Below are 23,191 nucleotides of genomic sequence, written 5' to 3'. Positions count from 1 at the left end.
TCCCAAGTCCCACTTGTTCCCAGAATAGCTTTTGACTCTGGGGAGTAGGGTAAATCTAGGGCCCCCTCTAGCTAAGAAAAGAAGGAGCCCTCTGACCAAGACCCCACACGGCAGGGGTGGAGGGTGGGGAGAGGGGATCTCTCCCGAGATTAGAGAGATAGGAAAAAATACACAGACACAGAGACTATGTCCCTGTGTCATAGAGAAAATGAAGCAGAAAGACAAGAGCCAGAGAGAAAAGAGAGACAGAGAGAAACAGACATAGGAGGAGAAAGATACACAGGCAGACTGAAGCAGAAGGTACAAAATAGGTGTTTTTTAATTGAAAATTTTTATAAAAAGGAGAGGGAACATGAAGGCGCCCATGGGCTAGTCCCAGGGCCCCGCAGCGTCAGTAGGAGGGTCTGAGGGTGGCAGGAGCGGTGAAAGGCATCCCTCTTTCCATCAGTTCATGCTTCATGTGTCCCTCCTTGCTGGCCCTCAGGCACCTCCTGCTCATGAACACAAGCGGGCAGGAGGGTGCGTGGCAGGGACCTGCATGCTCAGGTGTGGAGCAAAGGGCCTGGGGCCACAGAGGCTCAGGCCCGCGGCCTGGCAGGAGTGCAGTGGTGTGGCTGGTGCGAGGGTGCGAATCCTGGGCGGCAGATACAGCGGAAGGAGCCATCGGTGTTGACACAGCGTGCGTTGACACAGAGCGGGGAGGCTGCCTCAGCCTCATCACACTCGTTGATGTCTGCAGAAGGAGGTACAGGGAGCCCTGCTCAGGCCTCGGGACCCCGGAGCCCACTTGTCTGGCCCCTGGGGCTCCTGAGGCAAAGGAGTGCAAATGCTGAAACTCCTACTTGGAGTCGACTGCGGCCACTACCACCTGCTGGCTGTGTGAGCCTGGGCAGGTGGCTTAACCTCTCTGTGCCTCAGCTTTGTGTTCTGTGAGATGGGGATGGTAGCCCTTAGGTCACTAGGTTTTTGTTAGGAAAATAATACTGATAATGATATCACAACAACCAATGCTTGCTCTCTATACCAGACATTGTTTAAAGCACATTACATGTACTTATCCTCCTAATAATAGGTACCGTGATCCCGTTGCCATCCGGGCAAACTGAGGCCCAGCCTGGGGAAGCTCCTTGCCCAATATCACACAGCAAGCCCCCTTTCTGCCCAGCGAGTTCTCAGACCAGCTCTCACAGTCTCTGAGTCCTCATTTCCCTGCTATTTCTTGGCTGTGAGTCCTTGGGACACTCAGTCCTCTTTTCTGAGCCTTGGTTTACACACAGGCCTCGGTGTCATTGTCAATCAGTATTGATGATGGTCACAACTCTATGAAATGGGTTCTACAACTATGCTCATTTTTTGAATGCAAAAAACTAAAGGGTCAATGACCTGTCCAGGGTCACACAGCACATTGCTAGACTGAGCCTGAGGTCTGTCCCACTCCCCCGGCGTCCTTGACTATAACCACTTTGCCTTACTGCTCCCTAAACTAGGCAGCCCTGACTCATATTCCCATTCTACAGAGGAGAAGAGGGAAGCTCTCGGAAGCGGTCAAGCAAATCGCCCCAGGTAGCACCGGCAGATCGCATCTGCAGGATTCTTCAGGGTGCCTCGATCCTGCTTCAAGCCCAGCCCCCCTGAGGTCCTCGCAGCCTGACCTCAGCTTCTGCAGGCAAGCCCCATCCCTGTGCGGGAGCTCCTTCCGGCTCCCTGTGATCTGGCCCGACCCCTTGACATCTCCGACTCCCCCCACCCCCGCTCGAGTCAGGTAGTCCACCCTCTCCCGGCGCAAGCTGGCTCTGGCCGCCCCTCACCGACGCAGGCCATGCGGGTCATGTCCAGGCGGTAACCACTGAAGCAGTCGCAAGTGAAGCCCTCGGGGACACGCACGCAGCGGCCGTGGGCACAGCCGTCCAAGATCCCGCACTCCTCCGCTTCCAGTCCCTCGTAGGGCCCAGACAGGGTGCCTGCAGAGAAGGCGGGGACTCCGGGGTTGTTGTTGGGGTGTGTGTCTCAGCCTCCCATCCCTTGAACCCCCACCCTGGGGCCGCGCCCCTGCCCCGGTATCCTCTTCTTTTTTTTTTTTTTCCCGGGTATCCTCTTCTAAACTGTGCGTCCCCGCTCCGGGGCTCTGGGGGGCGCTGTGAGGCCAGTTTTCCCTCGCTCTGCTCTCCTGTGGTCCTCATCTCTTGGTCTGTAGGTGTTTCCGTCCCTCTTCTTCACCGCTCTCCGTTGCTCTCTTCGACCGTATCTGTGTTTTCCCATCTCTCTGAGCTAATGCTCCCCCGCCCCCCCCGCTACTCTGTGTTTCTGGATCTCATCCTCTTTCTCTCCCTCTTCCCTGTCTCCAGCTCTCTGCACCCCTAACTCCCCATCTCAGTCTCCATCCCTCGGCCGCAGTGCTCACCGGGATAGCCTCCACCTTCAGGTGACTCCTCAGGCTCTGGGAAGGAGCCACGCGTGTCGCGGGACCGATAGCGCCAGCGGCTGCCTGGGCCAGGTGGTGCGGCAGCCTCAGAGTCACTGTAGGGGCCGCCATCGTCCTCAAAGTCGGGCATGTCGAAGGGTGGTGCTCCGTACGGGGCCTCCCGGCGGGCGAAGGGCCCAGGAGGAGGCGGGTAAGGGTCATAGGGTAGCACGGCTGGCGGGTACAGTTCGGGCCCATAGGGAAGGCCCTGGTAGGGTGGACCTAGGTCAGGGCCATATTCGTAAGGGAGTCCAAAGCCACCTGGCCGCGGGGGACCGTATGCAGGGGGGCGCAGCACGTTACACAGGGCTTCAAAGTCATCTGTAAACAGGAGCCAAGCCTCATGGTTAGCTCAGGCTAGCCTCAGCACCCACCATTCGTGTCCTAGTGTGGAAAGGGGAGACCAGAGGAGTGAGGAGGGCCTGGGGCTGAGGCAATGGGAGGGGCTTCAAAGGAGGGGGCTGGGATCCCTCGGTCAGGATCAGGGGTTCTGGAGCTAGGATTAGGCAGCTGAGGGCTGAGACTCGGATTCCAAGTTGCTGGGATCAAGAGTACTAAGGACAGCTGGTAGGAATCAGGGTCCAAGTGCTGGAATTTGGGGGGACCCCTGGGAGCTTGGACTAGGGGCCTAGAGAAATAAGATGCAAGGTGTTTTAGGGACCAGAGCTGGGGAGTCCCAGGAACTGGCGGCCCAAGGGGCCAGGATGCATAGGAAGGGATCTGAGCCAGGGGAGCTGGAAGACTGAGGGTTTTGGGCCTGGGGTCGAGTTCCGAAGGGCTAAGGATCAGGGGACTAAGGGGTTTTAAGAGCCAAGCTTTGGGGGTCTCTGGGATTGTGTGCTGGGTCTTAGGCACCTGGAAGTGAGTGTCCAGTACACTGTGGTCTGTGGGCCAGGATGGTGGGGTCAGGCCTAAGGGTAGAGGATCTGGAAGGAGGGGTCTCGTGGGCTGTCTCGGCCCCTGGGTGTGGTCCAGGCAGGTGGCAGTACCTGAGTCCTGGGCGGGGCAAAGGGCACAGTCCATGCCCCAGGCCTCGCCATAGAGGCAGCAGCACTCTGTGTAAGTGGCCTGGCGGTCCAGCCGAGGGCGACTACACACGAGGTCGGCTCCCACTTCCTGCCAGCATACTCCCAGGTTGTCATCTGAGGGCAGAGACAGCGTGCATCAGGATGGGACAGGCAGGATCGGGTCCTCCCAAATGCTTAGAGCAACCCAGCCACCTGGTGCCTAACACCAGATGCTTCTCCTTAGCTGTGATCTGCCTCCCGGAGGCCCTCTGAGGCAGTTTCTGGGCTTGGTCTGAAATGAGGCAGTCGTACAGGAGGTAGGGTCTGAGAGGGTTCTCTCCAAGCCCAGCCTCTGAAGGGCAGTTGTTTCTTTATATCTGAGCACTGTTTGAATGGAGTTCCAGGGTGTTTGGGGGGTGAGAGGCGGGGGGAAATGTAAGAACATGGCGTGGAAGGAGAAGAGAACTTAGGTCAGTGGGCAAAAAGAAAGTATCAAAGAGATAGAGACAAATACGTCCCAAGAATCAGAGACTCCAAGAAAAAGAGGAAAGCAAAGATGCAGAAAGAGGGAAAGAGAGAAATGAAAAGAAACAGACCTAGAAAGACCCCGAGAGTGGCAGAAATTCCGGAAAGCCCAGAGAGGTGGAAAGAGACAGAGACACACAGGTAAATCATCACAGGAAGCGCGGCTTCAGCGCTTAGTAAAACCAGGTCCCGCAACAGAAATAAAATTCCCCATAGCCACCAATCGCCAGCGCACCCAGTATGCCGAAAGGAAGCCGGGGCCCCGGGGCTATAATCAACGTGCAGATACACACGGCCAGCCAGTGGCAGGCTCCCCTGGGACCTCTGCTTTCGGGAGAACCCCTGGACACCACGCCAGTCGGCCTATAGGAGCTTCAGACACCGCGAGGAAATGGGGTTAGAGTTAGGGGCTTGAGGGGGCGGGGCCGAGCGTGGGGGCGGGCCCCGGCTGGGCGTGAGGCGGAGCCAGAGGAGGGACGAGGGGCGGGACGGGCGGATCTGGGGGCGGGGCTACCGAGGCTCTGGCTCTCGTTAGAGACGCAGCGGCGCCGGGAGCCGTCCAGCACCAGCGGGGGCTCGCAGGTGCAGTGGTAAGAACCCACGGTGTTGACGCAGCTGCCGCCCTCACACGCAGGCTCCTCGTCCGCGCACTCGTCGTTATCTAAGGGAGGCGTGGAGGGAGTGGTTAGGAAGCAGCCCTCGATCCTTTCCCAGTTGCCCAGCGCGTTGACAGTGACAGATGGAGTCTAGACTCCAGGAAGGACTTCCTGCTGGCGGTGGCCACATTCCAGAGAGGGACTGGTGGGGTAGACGAGGTGGGGTGCAGCGAGGGGAGGGGGGCTCGTACCGACGCACTCCAGTCGCTGGGCATGGTAGTAGTAGCCGTTGCTGCAGTAACACGAGTAGCCTGGGGCCGTGTTCACGCACACGCCGCTCTTGCACACCTGGTCTCGGAAGAGCTGGCACTCGTCCACGTCTGCGGGAAGGATGGTCAGAGGCGCGCCCCGCACCAAGCGACAGAAGGGGGCGGGCCAGGGCGTGGGGCGGCTGGATGGGGGGAATGGGTGGCTCCGAGGCTTGACCCGGGAAGAAAGGGACCGAAAGGTGGCGACAGAGACCCAGAGGTAGACAGACAGGGAAAGGTGGCGTTTAGAGAGAGAGCACGGGGTGTGGGGGAGTGGGGGAGGCCAAGAACCGGTGAGAGAGATAGAGGTGAGAGAGGTGAACAGACCCAGCGGGTGAGACTGAGCAGGGCCTGGGGGCTGAGGGGGATTTGGGGCTTGAAGTCTGGCCTTACCCCTCCGAAGACTCAAGTCTCCACTTGGTGCCAGATAGCCCCGGCCATGGGGGCATAGTGACTGGTACTCCACTGCACAGAGACACAAGGCTGAGCACAGACACGCTACACCCAGGCCCTGCCCTGGGCCCTGGGCTTACTCTTGCCTCCAGGCACCACCCTTCATCACCCAAGTTTTCAGTCCCCCTGCCTTTGTGCTTACCTCTTGGCCTCATGCCCACCCGGCAGCTCACCCTTGCAGTTCCTGTACCCCAGCCCATGTCCCAATGCGTCTGCTGTCCCAGTCCCATGCCCCCCTCTCTCCACCCAAACCCTCAGCCCTCCATCCACCCCGTAGCCCCTGCCCACCTGTCTCAGTGCTGGGGCACTGCTGGATGCGGCAGCCGCTGCCCCAGCCCTCACCCACGGTGCAGCAGCACTCTTGCCACGTCACGTTCCGTGCCAGGATGTTGTCACAGGCATCTGGGGCTGCCGTGTCAAAGTAGCACTCCCGGCGCCCACTGCCTGCAGGGCCCTGCCTGGGTGGGCTGGGCCGGCGGGGTGGGGATGGCGGAGGTGGCCGGGCAGGCAGACCCGGGCTGGCGGGAGCCTGGGGCTGTGGGCCTGGGAATGTGCCTAGGGAAGCAAGAGGTTAATTTAGCCCAGTGTGGGCTGAGCCTCCCACCCCCATGTTATAGATGAGTTAACTGAGGCAGAACCCAACTCCACACCTCTCCCTATCTGTCCTCATCCATTCTCACTCCCTGTCATTTCTCCATCTCTTGCCTCCCCAGTTCACACCCTGCCAGGTGTCTGGCCCATGGCCCAGGGGCAGTTTGGGAAGCAGGGGAAGAAGGGGGGTGTCTCTGGCCTCCGTTTTACCTCCTGGATCCTCAGATCCAATGCATTCCAAACAGGCCCCAGAGTCTTCCCAGACCTAGCCTTAGGCCTGGACACATCTCTCTCTTCCATCAGGCAGCCCACAGCCTGTCCACTGGCCTCTTGCCTTCTGCCACCCACCATCCCTTCCTCTCCCACGGTCCCCTGCCTTGGTCTAGTCCTCTCCTCTCCTGCCCAGGTCCCTGGCCCCACCCGCTCTCTAGGGTCCCAGCCCCTAGTGTCACCCACTCCAGTCCACCTTCACAGGGCAGCTGGAGGGAGGTTTTAAAATCTGATTATATCTCTCTCCCACTCAAAACCCTCCCATGGGTGCCATAGTGCCCTCAGGAAAGGCCAACCTCCCAAAGATGGTAAATCCGTGCGATCTGGCACTGCATCCCTTCTGTGGCCTCATTTGTCCCCACCCCTTCCCTTGCTCTGTACAGCATGCCACCCTGAACTTACTTTTGGTCCTCAAACCGGTCAGGTCCTCGCTTGCTTTGCCAGGCCTTTGCCCTTGCTGTATCCTCTGCCCAGAATGCCCTCCCTCACCCACTTCACCTGGCTTATTTCTACTCATCCTACCACAGGGAGGTCCTTCAGACCTCCCTTCCTATAGGAAGCCGTCTCTGACTTTCATCTCAGGCTGGGGTAGGCACCTCCTCCAGATTCCCATAATCCCCTCCCCTTGCCCCAGCACAGCCTTGTTCCCTCTGGCCTGGGCTTCCTCCTTCCAGCCCTGATTCTCTGGCTGTCACTCTCTGGTGATATCTCTGCCTGTCCCTTCTGGTCTGTGAGCCCCTTAAAGACAGAGTGGTCTCAAAAAAAAAAAAAAAAAAAAAGAGACAGATAGAGTGGTCTCTCTTCATCACTACTGTGTCCCTAGGACCTAGAATAGGGCCTAAACACAGTGGATGCCCTGTTAACATTTGTTGAATGAAAGAATCTGGTATCGAGTTAGGGACAGGGCTGACGCCGAGTCCCGCCACCCGTGTTAACCCCTGTGTTTTGAATTTTTTATTGTCATTTAAAACAGCATTTAACATGGCAGCTGTCTGTGCCTGGAATGGTTAGATCACATCGTTTTTCTGTGAGCCCTGCAGCCATCAGTTAAATAGACGCATCAGTCTTACCAACAGAAGTTCGCGGGGGAACACAACGTCCAGTCATGGGGTCAAACTCCTCAGGGCTGGTGGGACAGACACAGAGGAAGGAGCCTTCGACATTCTCACACAGTGCTGCTCCGCACACACGCTGTAGCGTTTCACATTCATTCACGTCTGTGAGCAAGAGACAGAGGCGAGGGTCAACGTTTGTAAACGTCTGTGATTCCAAAGCTCTAAAAGTCTTAAATACCCAAATGTAATGGGTATTTTTAATGACTCAGACCCCATCATTTACTTCTCTTTTGGGGACAAACCCTGGATTTCCCTTGGAAGCCTTCTGCTCCTCCATTTTCAACTCATGTATTTTTGAGTACGGTTAAATCTACTCCGAGTAGACCCGAGTCCCAGGCATGGCCGACCAGGTTACTGCATTTCTCTGGTTCAGAGAGATGGATGGTGGCCACGCTGGGGCAGTCAATGCCAGTCCTGGGACTTTTGCTAGGAATATCAAGAATGAGCCTCCCTCTTTAGCTCTAGGGTTGCCAAGCTAAGGATGTTAGCCTGGAGGTGCTAGGGCCTTCTTTGTCATTGTGAAGTGTCTGCCTGAAAATAAATACGACAGAGGAAAGCAGGGCTGAGAGGAGGAGACAGCTAGCCTTGTTAGAATCCCTGGATCCGGGGCACCTGGGTGGCTCAGTGGGTTAAAGCCTCTGCCTTCGGCTCAGGTCATGATCCCAGAGTCCTGGGATCGAGCCCCGCATCAGGCTCTCTGCTCAGCAGGGATCCTGCTTCCTTCTCTCTCTCTTTCTCTCTCTCTCTGCCTGCCTCTTTGCCTACTTGTGATCTCTGCCTGCCAAATAAATAAATAAAATCTTCAAAAAAAAAAAAAAAAGAATCCCTGGATCCAAGTGTGCTTCAAGCTCAAACATTTTCTAGGACTTCACAGTTTTAATTCTCTTCAAAGAAATAAAGCCTGTTGTGTTTGCACACAGGGTGCCTGGGTGGCTCAGTCGGTTAAGCATCTGACTATTTGATCTCAGCTCAGGTCTTGATTTCAGGGTCGTGAGTTCAAGCCCCACGTTGGCTCAGTATGGAGCCCACTTAAAAAAAAAAAAAAATATATATATATATATATATATGCACAAAAAACTAGGATTCATACAACTCACTGTATGCAAATTGAACCTCAAGTGAAAAAATCTGGAAACTCCTACTGGACTCTGGTTAATGCTATACATACTTTAGAACTTAGGGAGAAATCTACTGATGCCTGTGATTTAATTTTAAACCAATCCTAGAGAGAAGGTGGATTACAGACAGGTAGGTGAGCCAAGAAGGAAATAAAAGAATGATAATGGAATATAGCTCATGGCCGTGTGGACATTCATTCTTAAGGTCTTTCAATTTTTTGTACGTGTAGACGCTTTCCTCACAAAATGTTGGGAAAAAAAATGTTTATGTGCCCTTAAGATTAGTGTGCATTAAAAAAAGATTAGTGTGGGGGCGCCTGGGTGGCTCAGTGGGTTAAAGCCTCTGCCTTCGGCTCCGGTCATGATCCCAGGGTTCTGGGATCGCGCCCCACATCAGGCTCTCTGCTCAGCAGGGAGCCTGCTTCCTCCTCTCTCTCTCTGCCTGCCTCTCTGCCTACTTGTAGTCTCTGTCTGTCAAATAAATAAATAAATAAATCTTAAAAAAAAAAAAAAAGATTAGTGTGCATTTTACACACTTTACACGTGTATTTTTTTAAGCCCTCCCCAAACAAGATCTGAATGAACAGCGTTTCTGTTGCTTGCAACCAAAAGGAGTCCTGACCAATATGGAAATGATGTATATTCCAAGTCTAGGTTCCACAGGCCCAGTGTGTTCTTACTGATTCACAGCAAATGTGAACTCAGAGCTGTTTGGGTCTGCAGAGGGGAGCAGGGCCTGACCAACCTCTTCCCCACCCTCTGGACCCATCCACCCCCTGGAGCCCCGTACCCACGCAGTGACGCCCGTCCCTGGCCCCCTCGTATCCCTGGTCACAGAGGCACTGGAAGGAGCCGGGCAGGTTCTGGCACACGGCGTGGGCCCCGCAGAAGGACCGATTCCGGCATTCGTCCACATCTGCAACCACCAGACAGTCAGGCCCTTGCTGGAATTTCCCTCCCCTCCACATCTCACCCAAAGCCGGATGGACACCTACCCTGGCATCCGCCCCCTGGCGTGGGCTGATAGCCAGGGTCACAGGCTGGTGTGCAGCGGTAGGAGCCAGGAGTGTTCTCACAGCGCTGGGCTCCACAAATCGCTGAGCCATATTCTTGGCACTCATCAACATCTGCAAAAAAGAGTGGCATGGGTGGAGGGGAGGGGAGTCACAGGACTGGATTCACAAGCTCCTGATGCTGCTTCCAGTTCCTGTGGCTGAGAAGTCTCTATAAATCTGGTATTCTAGGAGTCTGAGCTTCTAAAGACTCTTAAGTTCTTACTGCCATTTCTCACACAGTTCAAACATGGTCCCACCTCAGGGCCTTTGCACTCGCTGTTCCCTCCATCAGAAACACTTTTCCCTCAACTCTCTGTATGGCTCCCTCTCTCATTTCATTCAGGTGTCAAGGTCAAGCCCTCCTAGCATCCCTTCCCCCACTGTTCTATCATCTATGCCCATTTTTCCTGCTCTATTTTCCTTCTTAAACTAGATATTATATTATCCATGTGTCTCTTGGCATACCAACTGTCCCCTCCCTAGACTACAAACTCCACCATGCTGGGACTTGTGTCTGTCTGGCTTCCGCCACCAACCCCCTCCCCCAGCCCGTATCCCCAAGGTGTAGAACTGTGCCTGACACCCAGTAGGTGCCCCCAAAGTGTTTGCTGAATGAACCTGAATCTATTTGTGTATTTACTGCCCATCTCTCTCCACCCCCTCCCCATCCCCCATCAGCTCCATGAGGGCAGGGACTTTGTTTGACTCGATGCCTTTTGCACCCTCAGTGCCTGACACACAGGTGTTTAATGAATTCTTGTGGAATTCGAATGAGGTCCCCTGAAACTAGGCTTCCACGGATCAGAGGTCTGGTAGCCAGAGAGCCCAAGTCATTTCTTTTGCTCCCCCAATCCTCCCACCTCACCTCCACGAGAAAATGCAAGGGCACACTGGTGGCTTATTTCCACCACAGAGATGGAGACACGGTTAAGTGCACGGGTTGGGGGCTCCTTCCCTCCCCTCAAGTCCCGAAGGCAGGGTGCTCCTCCGTAAGTCCCCGAGAGAGCTGATTCCAGCAACTTGTCCTAGGGGCAGGGGTGGGGAAGGAGAGTAGTCTCACCATCACAGGTGCCCTCAGGGCCCGCGTGGTAGCCAGGGTCGCAGTCTCGGACACAGCGGTAGGAACCCGGGGAATTCTCACAACGCTGGGACCCACACAGGGCAGGGCCCTGCTCCCGACATTCGTCCACGTCTGAGGAAGGAGGCAGAGCAGTGAAATGGGGGAAGCAGGGGAGTCTGGGAGGCAAAGAAGAACAGGTGAGCGGCGGGGGGGGGGGGGGGGGGGGTAGGGAGGAAGCAGCGGAGGAGAGCCTAATGGGAGAGAAGGGGCAGGGATTGGGCCGGAAGGCGCCTCTCACCCAGGCAGGAGGCGAGGTCTGGGCCGGCGCGATGTCCGGGAGGACAGACGCACTCGAAGGAGCCGTCGGTGTTGGTACAGATGCCACTCTGGCAGAGGTCCTCCTCGCTGCACTCGTCCACGTCTGCGGGACCACATTTGAAACCGCCGCCCACCTCCGCCGCTTAGCATTGCAGGCCCCGCCCCTCTGACTGAGGCCTCCGACTCTTTTCCCTGCCCGCCTTAGGCTCCTCCTTTTCCTGCAAGCCCCTCCCCTCCGACGGGTTCAGGCCCCGCCCTCTCCAATCAAGGCACAATTTATTCCGACTCCACCCCTCTCCCCTCCAAACCCCGCCCCTCCCTGATCACCACCAGGAGGCTCCACAATCCCGGCTTTAAAGCTTTGCGACCGGGGCACCTGGGTGGCTCAGTGGGTTAAAGCTTTGCGACCGCAGTCTTAAAATTCAGACTCCGCCTTCCGCCCTCTCCTAGTCCTGATTTTCTCGGTGTAAGCCCACCCTTTCCCGGTCCAGACCCAGCCTGGGTACCGACCGAGGCAAGAGGCTCCACGGGGTCCGGGCCGGTAGCCGGGGGCGCAAGTGCAGGCAAAGGAGCCATCTGTGTTGAGGCACTCGCCGTGGGGGAAACAGAAGTCGCCCTCTAGGCACTCGTTCACGTCTAGCATACGGGGAGAGATGGGACTCCAAGGAGCAACTCTGCCCGCAAGCCCCACCCACAGCTTGGTAGTCCAGCGTCCACCTCTCCAACAGCGTTTGCCTAGAAAGGCAGACCCCTGGATTCCCAAGTTCTCCGACCCGTCTCCGCCCTCTCCCCTGCTCTACCCACCTGCGCAGGGCCCAGGCCGACCAGAGGGCGCGCGGTAGCCCGGCTCGCAGCTGCAGCGGAAGGAGCCTTCAGTGTTGGTGCAGTGGCCATGGGGGCCGCAGGAAGCACCCAAGCTGCACTCGTCCACATCTGTGGGAACGCAAGTTTCAGAAGGGGTCTGGTCTAGGGACACTGCAAGGATCCCCTTGGGGCTGAGGGGTCTGGAGCAGTTGGTGGGTAGTGTCTCAGGTTGGATAGGAGGTGAAGGCTCTGTGGCAGAAGTGAGTGGGGGACACCAAGACTCTGTGATTCTAGGGACCATAATCCTGTGAACCTGGATTTCTGGGAATTCCCTGTGCTAGGATCCTGGAGTCAGGGAGGAACTCTGGACTAGGACTGGGGTCAGAAATTAATTAGGTTAAGAGGCCAGGTATTACAAGCCATTCTGCTGAATCAGGGGTCCGAGTCAGTGATTGGCATCTGAGACCAATTCGGATCAGGGGTGAGAGTCAGGGTCCAGAATTCTGCCTCTACTCAGGGTCAGGTCAGGGGTCATGAACCCTAGCAGGCCCCAGGGAAGGAATTCTGAGAATGGGCAGGGGCAGTGAGAGACAGGATCAAAGGCCACAGAGAGTCAGGGGTCACAGTCAGTTTCAGGGGTCACAGGTCACATTCCGGGTCAAGGGACAGTCAGGATTAAAAGGGTTACAATTGCTATCAGGGTTGTAGGGAGTGTTTATCAGCAGGGGTAATGGTTAGAGTCAAATGTCACAGCCAAGTTGAGGGTTCATGGGTCACAGAATTAGATGTTGCATTCAGGATCAAGTTTCATGGTCCAGATCAGGAATTGCAATACAGGTCAGGGGCCCATAATCTAGGTCAAGAGTCACAGTCAGACTCTAGGGGTCATGGTCCAGGAAACTGAGGTCCAGGTTAGAAGGGTATGGATCAAGATGCAGGTCTAAGGTCATAGCCGGGGCTTGGTCTCACCAGTGCATCGGCCATGGTGCAGGTGGTGGCCAGCAGGACAGGCCCTACACTGGAAGGAGCCAGGTGAGTTCACACACTCCTGCCCAGGACAGGCCAGATGATTCTCACACTCATCCACATCTGGGGGGCAGGGAAGAAGGTGGCCTTGAAGGAGCAGCTCAGAGCCCACCTCACCCATCCACACTCCTCCCTCCCTCCCCGGCCTCACCCTCGCACTCGGAGCCGGCAGCATTGGGTTGGAAGCCCGTGGGGCAGACACACTGGAAGCCGCCTTCTGTGTTCTCGCACCGGCCATAGGCGCAGGGCGGTGGGCTACGGGCACACTCATCCACGTCTGGGGGAGAGGGGACCAGTGGGACTGAGAAAGGGGCCTGGACCCAATCATCTCCATTGCTTTCACCATCTACTCCGACATTCCGGGCTGGAGGCAGTCTCCTGGACTTTGCCCAGGTTCATCCCACTCCCAGGAGAACAGACACCTTTCCCGGACCCCCATCAATGGTCCTTCCAGCTGCCATGGGGAAGCTAGTAGGACCCCACCTCCTACGTGTTGCCCTCTCCACCTCAGGGTGGTCCCCTCCCCAGACAAGCACATGAGTCATTCCAAAAGGGAGGAGGAATGGAGAGCACGGTCACATTCGGAGAAAGGGGAGAAGACTCTAAAGTCAAACCCTCCCCACCCTCTCGGTACCGCCACTCCTGTGCCCCTGTTCTCTATCACCAAGCCCCACCACCCTGTCTCTCTACTCCCCAACCATGTCTCTCTCCAGTCCCCACAGCCAGTGGGGGTGGGATGGACCTGGACCCAGCACCCTCACCTTGGCACGGGGCCCCCGGCCCTCGGGAGCGGAAGCCAGCAGGGCAGGCACAATGGAAGGAGCCCGCTGTGTTGTCACAGCGGCCTGGCCCGCAGGGCGGTGGCTCTTGGGCACACTCATCCACATCTTCTTCACACGCTGAGCCCCGGAAGCCAGCCGGGCAAACACAGCGGAAAGAGCCGGACAGGTTCTCACAGACCCCTCTGCCACAAAGGCCCGGGCTCTGCGTGCACTCGTCCACATCTGCCAGGGCAACGGGCCAGCCAGAGTCACACCTTTATGCCCCCCCACACCCACACTCTGTTCTGCCTCCCTGACCTCCAACACTTTCACTTTCCCCTCTCCATCATTCTGCCTCCTGTCCCATCACTCCGCCTCCTTGTCTGCCTCATTCTACCTCCTCTTCTCCATTATTCAAATTCTCCATCCTCCATCCCTCTACCTTCTCAATCCCTAAGCTTCCAGTCGCCCTCCTAGAACTCTAGTCCCCATCATTTGGTCTCTTTCTGCACTATTGGTAACTCTACCCCTTTCCCCGGTAACTGACATCTCCATCCTCCATCCTTCTGCTTCTCCATCTTCCATGACTCAGCTTTTCTGTTTCTGACCACCCGGCCTCTCCATCCCCATGTCAGTCTGTCTCTACAGCCATTAGGCTGCCTGCCTGGCTCTTAGAACCTGGCCCCTCCGTCTCGCAGCAATCAGTCTCCCCCTGCCTCATTGCTCAGTTTCTCTATCCCTCATCACTGCTGCTCTACCTTTTCCCCCACACCCCCTTCCCCTCAGCCCCTCCCAGTTCCTCACCCTGGCAGCCAGCACCGTGGGGAGCCGCCTGGTACCCAGCGGGGCACACGCACAGGAAGCTGCCTGGCGTGTTCTCGCAGCGCCCGCGGTCACACGGCGGCGGCACGCGGTGGCACTCGTCCACGTCTGCAGGCACCAACCCGGAGGTTGAGACTGGGGCAGACACTCCCCCTCACTCCCCCGACGCCCGCCTTCAGAGGGCTCAGGGAGGATGGGAGGTGGGGAGGGCAGGGGCGGAGCCGAACTTGGGCCGGGGCCACACTGGGGCGGGAGCCAGCGGCAGTAGAACGGCCGGGAGTGGATAGGTTTAAGGAGTAGGCGGGGAAGGAGGGAGGAGGGCAGGTGAGAGGGGAGGACCATTCGACGACTGGGGACCTGGCCAGGGCAGAGGCGGAGAGAAGAACTGCGAGGGGGGCAATTTGGGGAGGGCAGGACCTGGGCAGGGCTAGGGCGGGAAGGGCAGCTTTGGGGACCGAACAAAGGGAAGACAGGAGCGAGGGAAGGGGCTGTGCGGGGTGAGGACGGGGCAGAGGTGCGGCAGGGTGGGAATCGTGGGTCGTGGTCAGGGGATAGGATGCGGGTGTAGAACAGGGGCGGAGCCGGGGGGAGGGCGGGAGCCCGTCGGGAACATGGAGGGGGCGGGGCCGGGGGAGGAGCGGAGCCGGACCGGATCCGGGAGAGAAGCCGGGCGCTTGTACAGCAGGGGCCCGTCCCGACGGGAAGAGCGGGCTGGGCGCCGAAGAGGCAGTGGTGGGGCCAAAGGGAGAGCGGGAACAGATCGCGGGGGCGGGGTGGGGGACCGGAGCAGAAGCGTGGGGAATCGCGGGAGGGAGGGAACTGCTGGAGGGCCACCCGGGCAGGGGTGGGGCCTGGGGCTGGGCGGGGCGGATTCCTCACCCAAGCACTCCGAAGCCCGCGGGCCCGCTCGGTAGCCCTGGCCACACACGCAATGGAAGCTGCCTGGCGTGTTTTCACAGCGCCCGGGAGCACAGGGCGGGGGCACGCGGCGACACTCGTCCACGTCTGAGGGCATGGACGGGGCTGGTCAGGAGGCGATTGGCAGAGCCACCCCCCCCCCGCCCCGCCTCCATCCACCCCCTCTGCCAGGCTCACCGATGCAGTGTGTGCCCTGCGGGCTGAGCCGGAAACCAGAGTCGCACGCGCAGGTGTAGCCACTGGGCCGCGGGATGCAGCGTCCCGGGCCACACACCTGGGGATTGCGCTGACACACGCCTGCCGAGGAACCTGGTGGGGGGGCGGCGCGGTCCAGACAGCCAGGGTTCCCCCATCTCTGAATCTTCTGTCCCCTTCATCCCAGTACAGTCCCCTCCCATCCTCTGCCTAAGGCACCCTCATGGATGTCCCTCCGCAAGTCCACTTCTGAGCTCAGAGAGGTTAAATGACTTGCTTAATTGACAGAGAACTTGAACCCAGGCCTGTATGACACCAGCTCCTAATGTTACCCAACACTTGACCGTCGAAACCTTTCTGTCTTCTCACCCGTTCCTTAACTCCTCCTGCTGTAACATCCCTATCCTGAGATCTTCACCTTGGAGCTCCCCCCTAGAACCCCCACCTGTAATACCCCACCGATGCCCTCGATTCCTTCTACTGCACCTGATTCAGGGATCTCAGGACCAGACCAGGCAGGGATGCTGGGCAGGGGAAGCTCAGGGCCCGGCCTGTGCTCAGGTGGGAGTTCTGGACGGCGGGTGGGCAGAAAGCCTGGCAAAGAAGGGGTACCAGTAAATGGAGACCTAGATTTGGGTGCCCCCCCTCCTCTCTTTCCTCTTTTCCTTATGAGGCTGAGGCCTCCCCTTGGAGATGGCATCTCCTCCTCCAGAAGCCAGCTCACCTGTGGGTGGCCTAGGGGTGGAGGGTGGAGCCCTGTGGCTCAGGGACACCCGGGGTGGCTCCTGGCCCAGGGGTCTGGTGTTGTAGCGGAGGTCAGAGGCCGAGTAGTGGTAGCCAGGGCCAGCAGGGCAGATCTCCCGAAAACCCTCTGGGAACAAGGGATGGAGAGAGACAGAATGTGAAAGTAGGAGGGAATGAGAAAAGGAGTCTAGAATCTGGCCTTGACTGGGGGCAGGGCTTGGCTTTAGGTTTGGGTCAGGGGTTTGGGTTGGATGCTGGTTTGGGGTAGTATCCTGGCCAAAGAATGGGACATCTCAGAGGCTAACGGTGCGACCAAGGGTGTTCTTCCTTATTTGGGATAGGGACAGGGACAAGGGTTGAGAGTCTGTCGAAGGGTCTGGCTTTAAGCAGAAGGCAGACTGCCGGGGAAGTGTCTCAGGAAAGAGGATGTCTGGGGTGGAGCCCAAGAAGGAACCTAGGCTGAAGGCAGGGTCTCAGGAACTTCGGGTCTGGCCAAAGCTTGGGGACATGGTTGGGCAAGGAGCATATCCAAGGGGCTAGGGGTTGTCAAGTCTGGCGGTGACTCAGGGGTGTGTCTCAGGGGTGGGTGTGACCAAAGGTGGGGTGGGGCCCGGCCCGAGTCTAGTGGGAGGGTCTCAGGGGCTGGGGGCGTGGCCAAGGCTAGGGCCCGGGGGCGGGGCCTAGAGTGGGCACCAAGTTAGTCAAGTCTAGAGACAGGCCAAGGCGGGAGACGCTCACCTGAGCCGAAGGGTGGGCAGAGCTGGCAGCCTCGACCCCAGGCTTTGCCCACGCGGCTACAGCAGCAGATCTGCTTGGTGATGTTGCGCAGAATGGGCAGCGAGCAGCCACCGTCACGGAGCACGCGGAAGCAGGGCCCTTTGGCCTCTGAGATCACGTGCTGGGCTGGCGGTAGGGGTGAAAATTATTCAGGGCGGGCTTGGGAGTGTAGCGGAAGTAGGGGATCTGGGAGACAGGATAGCCCCTGGGAGGCTTTAATGGGTGTAAAGGCCATTCCGAAGAGGTCTGAGAGTGTCAGAAGGAGAGGTGAGGGGTCTGGAGGTCTGAGAAAGGTTTGGGGCCTGAGGAGGGAATGAGGGAATCTGAGAAGGATCTCGGGGTCTGCAGAAGGTCTGGTGTTGGAGGGAGACGAAGGGATTCGGGGCCTGAGAGGAGCTGAAGAAAATCTGAAGATCTGAAGGGATACAGACCTAAAGGTTAGAGGGGCTGAAGAAGGTCTAGGGAGTCCGAGGGTGTGTAAAAGTCTGAGACGTTCTGAGCGGGGTGTAGTAAGAGTGATGGGGCGGGGGTCTGGGAGGACCTGGGGAGTCTAAGGGAATTAAGGCCCAGGAATGCTCTGGAATGGGTCTGAGGGCTGGGAGGACAGACTCGGGATACAGCCTCAGCCCCCTCCCGGTGGCTCACAGATACAGCTGCTGCGGGACGAGTCGTGCAGGAAGCCGTCGGGGCACACGCACGTGTACCCGCCGTGTGTGTTCGCGCACTCCCCGTGTTGGCAGCGCCCACCGGTCGCGCACTCATCCACATCTGCCAGGAATGCCGTGGTCTCAGTAGCTTCAGGGCTGAGCTCCCTGCCAGCCCAGCTCTTGAGCCAAACCCTTCCCACTCCTGCCCCGTGCCCTCCGCACCCCCCAGCTCACCTTGGCAGGACCCATTAACCCTTTGAAAGCCGGTTGGACACGGTCCATCCGGGGTGCCTACTCGGTCTGAAATCCCTGTGGAGAGAAGAGAGGGGTGGGCCAGGGGCGGGAGGAGCGAAAATAGGTGGGCGGGGACAAGAGGGATGGGAAGGGTTAAAGGATGTTGGGTGCGACTTGAGGGTGCCTTCAGTGCAGCAAGAGCCTTGGGTCGGAGGTGGGACAGAAGGCAACTTGGGAGGCTCCAGACATGCATGAGTGGGGCCGTGGCATAAAGGTGGGGTGAGAACAGAATAGCCAAAGTTAGAAAGTGGAGTGGGCAGTCCCAGAGCGGTATGAATAGCTCTAGACTGGAAATGATCCCCACAGCTGGGCAGGTGTGGCTTGATTTTGTGAATACGGTTTGTCTGTGGGCAGAGTACCAAGAGCCACGGGGTTATCACCTCTCCCCAGCTCCGAGCACCTCAGGGACGTCCTGGGGCTTACCCAGGTGTTCCGAGCATGACTGACAGTCGTGAACGCCCCAAGCCAAGCCTGCCCCTCTGCAGCACACCTCCTGCGTCCGGAGCCCGGGCAGCGGGGACGCACACTACGGAAAAGTGTTGGGTGAGCGCACACCCGCGTGGTGGCACGCTCCGGGCCCCTCCCCACCCGCCTCGTCTCACTTCGCCTCCGCGCAGCTCCCGAAAGCAGTAACCGAAGCCGGAGGCATCCGAATAGCTGTCCTCGCGCGGCGCGCTCTGTGCCAGCACCGTGTAGGGCGCCGCCGCCTCCGCCCGCGCCGCCGCCTCCGCCCGTGCCACTGCCTCCGCGTCCGCCTCCTCCCAAGAGCCGGACACACGCTCCACCTGGTGCACCACCACGGACGCCTCCTGCGGGTGCTCCACGTGGACGCTCACCATGGACGCCACGCCTGGAGGGAGGCACGGCAGGGCAAAGGGGTGTCGCCACGGGTTCTTATGGACTGGGACTAGGAATGCGGAGAAGGGCGCGCTGGAGAAGGGTACTCCGGGGAAGGCAGGAAAGATAAGGGTCGGAGAAACGGCGAGATAGTGAACAGATGGGGCAGAGGGGACCCGGGCCTCATTTTCCTCACCGTGCTCGTCGTCGCGGTGGTTGGCCAGTGGCATGGTGTACACCGAGCGGGTGAGGCCCGGCATGGCTGGGGCCGGTGGCCGGGCGCCCGAAGAATGCAGCTGGCAGAACTTGCCAGCGAAGTCCGGGGGACAGAGGCAGCGGTCAGGCTTCACGCACACACCGCCGTTGTGACAGATCAAGGGACACAGGACTGGGGGGAGAGAGAGGCTAGCTCAGACCTTAACGTTATATTCAAAGTACGACATCGTTATAAGTCGCTCTGCCTTGAGCTGTCTTGTTTCACCCCCACCAACCCTGGCCACCTGCACTGGCTGGGTCCCGTCGTCCAGCCCTTTGGTATAGCTCCGCCCCCTGGATCAGGTCCCCAGGCCCTCCCGCTCTTCATTCACTCTCAGGTCACTCCGCCCTTCTTCTCCAGTCCCACTTTGAGGCCGGGTCCAGGCGTTCCAGCCCCACCCAGACAGCGCTGTCCCCGCCCATTGGTTCAGCCCGGACCACTCTCGCTCTTTCCTAAGCAGTTAGCCCCGCCCATCTAATCATCTGGCTGGGTCTTTAGCTACGCAGGCCTGGCGCTGGTTTCTTCCATTGACTAAATCGACATTTTGGCCACCTCCCTGGCACCACTCCCGTCTCCCAACTCTGTCTCTTTACCATTCTAGGCACACGCACATCCCATCTGCAGAGGTCCACGGCACTCAGATTCCGTCTACTGGCTGTGCGTCCCCTTCTAAGCTACTCGCCCACATTACCTTCTATCCACCGGATTCTAAACCTCGGCTGTCAAGGTGTTTAACCAGCTGCCTTTAGCCCCGCCCACCCGCCTTTCCTCACGCCGATTCCCCCCAGCTCACGCTCCTCCCGCCCCACCTCCCTGGCTATCGGGGCGTCCTAGCCCCACCCACCGCGCTTTGTCTCCGCCCACGTCCCCTCCGGCTCTGGCTGCAGAGTTCTCGCTCTGCCTTCCCGCCTCCTGCAGCCCCGGGGCGGGGCCGCGACGGGGACGCGCCTTCTCTCCCCTCTGCGCGCCCTCGCTGGGCCCCTGGCCACCTCTGGGCGGGGCACTGCCAGCTGTGCGGCGGGGTAAACAAAGAGAGGGGTGCGGCGGGGGTAGGGCGGCGGCTCCGCATTCCGGACCCTTGGGGAGCCCCGAGTCCTCTGCGCCAAAGAAGGCCGGACATACCCTGAGAGGGCACCCCCTCCCTTTCTCCCCTGGGGCTGCAGAAAACAGCTGGAGACAGCTGTGCGGAGGGAGGAAGGGGGCAGGCGGCTGGGGCCGTCCAGGAAGGCGTGTGTGGGATTCTGAGCCACACAGTGGAGAGGGGAAAAGCAGAGAGGGAGACCCTTCTGTTTAGAAGGGTAGAGACTGGACTCCTGGAAGATCAGATAAGAGTGCAGTGCTTTGGGATTCAAAGATGGCTCAAGGTTTCTAGAGTGGAAAGAGAGCCTAGCTCAGAGGAAACTAAAGCTCCCTTTCATTAGAAGTCTTAAATTTGGGGGGGAGAGTTACCTAGAAAACGGGACTCTAGTGCCTTCTGGGGGACAGCCAAATTGAGGGTGCTGAGAACAGGGTTTACATGGAGAAGTGGGATTCCCTGGGAGTCCCCAGCACACAGGAGCCTCAACTGTCTGGGAAGATTCTTAGATACTGTGGGTCCCCCATCCCCTCCCAGCTAAGGGATTAGGTGCCCAAGTTTTTGGATTAATGGCTGCATAAAGGGTACAGTGTCTGCAGAGTCTTCTTGTGAGAACCAGCTGACTAAGAGCAGTTCTGGGGTTCTCTGAAGACAGATGGATCAGAAGTTCCCGGGGAGGGGGTCAGCTGGAAAAGCAGGGCTTGGAAAGACAGGAATCAGGAATCTGATGGCACTCAGTTGGAAATACAAGAGGATGGTAGTCTTTTGTGGAAAGAGAATTCAGCGAGAGAATGGAGTTATCGCTGTACAGGGTTTGTAATCTGGGGTTTCTCTGAGAAGTAGGGAGGAGTAGCTGAGGGACAATACTACAGACTTCTCTGATGAGGGGCACAGTTTGGGGGGATTACATCAGAAGAATGGGAGGGAACTTTACTGGAGGGGCTGGTCTCTGGAGTCTGTTGATGGGGTGGGGAGGAGGCTTAAGGTCTGAAGGCTGAGATGCTGAGCTCCCCTACTTAAGGGAGTTGGCCCAGGACTCCAGAGTGCTCTAATAAGGGTCCTTAATTGAGTAGCAGGAGAAACTTAACTAGGAATCACGGTTCCAGAATAGGAAGGGTCTCTGGTGGTGGTCACGGTAATCCAGCTAGGTCTCAGGGCATTTTCCAGCCTCCAGCGGCATTTCTCCACCTTACCACCCAGCTCCCTTGGGGCTCCCACACCCGGGATGGCTGGTTACATGGGTACAGCCAACTCCATGCCCCACGCCTCTGGAGGAATAAGGAGCTGAGGACATCGGGGTCCTGCCAGGGTCAGCCCCCCTTCACATGCCCCTCCTGAGCCTCCAGGGGCTTGGCACCCGCCTGGGCACGGCGCCTGGCACGGGCGCGTTGGGGCTGGGCCGGGAGTGAGTGAAGGAAGGAGGGAGGGGAGGAGGGAGGGAGTGGCAGCGGGCGGGGGCTGAGGCGGGAGATGAGCTCACGCCGGCCAGGGCTGGATTGGCTGGGGGCCAGGCTGGGCGAGTTCTCAGAGCCAGGGGCCCCCACTCCCCACTCCAGAGGGCCTCTGAGGTTGGGGGCAGGTAGGCCCCGACCCTGAGAGCCCGCGCATCCCGGCATCCTGGGGCCAACAGGTGGCTGGCCCTCCCCACCTCACCTGAGGGGGGGGGCTTCCTACTGTAGGGGTGCGGGGAGAACACCCTCCTGTCCCCTCTGCCCCCCAGGGGGCGCCCCTTCCTCCAGGCCTCCTATCTGGATTTCTCTCCCACGTGGGTCCTTTGCAACTCAGTGGCCTGCAGAGATCCTCCTTCTAGGGACCCTTTTCCTCTCAGCTTTTGGGATCAACTTTCCTCACCCCAATCCCCCTCTTCACGGGCATTCTCACCCTGGACTTTAATAATGCCTCCCACCCAAGACAGAAACTGGGACACCCCTCAGGGCCCTGAAGCCCCCCTTGGTCTCCAGGGATTCCGTACAACCTCAGAATTGGGGCCCCCTTCCCCCAAGCTCCAGGCCCCTCAGTTCTGGTACCTCCCGCTTTAACTCAGAGGCATGAAAGCTGGCCCCAGTCCCCTCACGTGGGACGCCACAGGTCCCTGAGAATCCTCATTGCTTGCAAAATCGGGACCCTCAGAGCTCAACCCCAAACGCCAGGAATTTAAGTCCCCCTTCCTTAACTACCCCAGGGATTCCCCAGCACTCCTGCATACCGAATCTGGGCTCCCTCTCCCTGAGGGACTGTCTCGCCCATCCCCAGGGACCCTCCTCCCCCAGGGAACCCCTCCCCCGGGACCACCACCCCGCACTCACAGGCGCGGAAGCCGGGTCCCCCCGGGGCCGCCCCGCCGGGCGCGCCGCTGTCCACGCTGGTGGCGTTGCGGGGCGCGCAGGTCGGGGTACAGCGGGAGCCGGTGGGGCCATGGACGCAGCGCAGGCCGCACACGGCCGGGGTGAAGCGCACGCGGAGGCGCTCTCGGGGCCGGCTCAGCACGGGCTGCGGCCCGAGCAGCGCCAGCAGCACCAATAGCGACACCCGCGCGCCGCCCGCCATGGCTGCAGCGCCGCGCTCCGCCGCGCCGCCGCCCCAGCCCGCCCGAGGGGCCCGGCCGCGCCCGCCCGCCTGCGGGGGAGGGCGGCCGCGCCCCCGCTCAGGCCCCCCCTCCCCACCACTCCCTCCCCGGCGGCCGCGCGGGGGCGCGTGGGGCTGGGCGCGCAGCCAGAGGCGCGCAGGCTGGGCGCTAGACTCACAGGGGGGAGGGGGGTGCCCCGTCTGCCCCCGCCTCGCACCAACAAGTGAATGGGGCCCGCAAGGGAGCTGCGGGGAAGGGAACAGGTGGGGGCGGGCCGGTTTCCCCCCCAGACAGGGCTGAATCCATAAAGAGGAAAAGAGTAGTGGGGGCGCATTTGGGGAGGCCGGTAAAGGCTAATTCCCCGCCCTAGACACACAGAAGGAGGCTTCATCTGGATAGGGGGCTGTCATGGCACATCTGGGCAGCCAGGTGGCCCATCTGGGGGAGAGAAGGGTCGGTGCACCTGGGAACGTGAAGGAATTGGGGGTCTGGGTTGTGGGCAGGACGCTGGCGGGGGGGGCACATTTGAGGATGCAGTCACATCTGGCCAGGATCCCCCACACCTGGTAGGAGAAGTCAGAATGTATAAGAG

The 23,191-nt window shown here is 59.1% G+C and overlaps 1 protein-coding gene across 2 annotated transcripts; it reads right to left on the bottom strand.

The window, feature by feature from the left end:
- Positions 1–296: 296 nt before the first annotated feature.
- LTBP4 (latent transforming growth factor beta binding protein 4) lies at positions 297–22,637 on the bottom strand. 2 transcript variants are annotated; one of them, XM_045988121.1, is made up of 30 exons: positions 22,340–22,636; positions 18,899–19,090; positions 18,468–18,715; positions 18,289–18,391; positions 17,806–17,880; positions 17,570–17,692; positions 16,886–17,050; positions 16,128–16,274; positions 15,890–15,997; positions 15,386–15,517; positions 15,170–15,295; positions 14,273–14,398; positions 13,469–13,711; positions 12,859–12,984; positions 12,651–12,770; positions 11,682–11,810; positions 11,388–11,513; positions 10,858–10,980; positions 10,560–10,691; positions 9,440–9,571; positions 9,235–9,360; positions 7,282–7,428; positions 5,639–5,905; positions 5,291–5,362; positions 4,841–4,969; positions 4,508–4,654; positions 3,451–3,603; positions 2,402–2,782; positions 1,809–1,961; positions 297–733 (listed from the first exon to the last, which is right to left on the bottom strand). In XM_045988121.1, exons 1-30 carry the CDS (start codon positions 22,578–22,580, stop codon positions 579–581), a joined length of 4,647 nt encoding a protein of 1,548 aa, XP_045844077.1. In that variant the 5' UTR covers positions 22,581–22,636; the 3' UTR covers positions 297–578. The 2 variants fall into 2 exon arrangements, with proteins under 2 accessions (XP_045844077.1, XP_045844078.1); XM_045988122.1 differs by lacking the exon at positions 9,235–9,360 and having other exon boundaries at positions 22,340–22,637.
- Positions 22,638–23,191: the final 554 nt, after the last annotated feature.

Source organism: Meles meles, chromosome 19 (assembly GCF_922984935.1).
Source record: "Meles meles chromosome 19, mMelMel3.1 paternal haplotype, whole genome shotgun sequence".
In the NCBI taxonomy this organism is placed as follows: domain Eukaryota; kingdom Metazoa; phylum Chordata; class Mammalia; order Carnivora; family Mustelidae; genus Meles; species Meles meles.
The sequence above is the reverse complement of the archived record's forward strand: the minus strand, read 5'-3'. Positions and strand labels throughout refer to the sequence as shown.

Coding starts and splice junctions, on each gene's coding strand:
- LTBP4 (XM_045988121.1), bottom strand. CDS start 22,580: ATGGCGGGCGGCGCGCGGGTGTCGCTATTGGTGCTGCTGGCGCTGCTC. Junction 16,275..16,885: donor CTGCCCACCCTTCGGCTCAG/GTGAGCGTCTCC, acceptor CCTTGTTCCCAG/AGGGTTTTCGGGAGATCTGC. Junction 9,572..10,559: donor CCCTGAGGGCACCTGTGATG/GTGAGACTACTC, acceptor TCTTTTTTGCAG/ATGTTGATGAGTGCCAAGAA.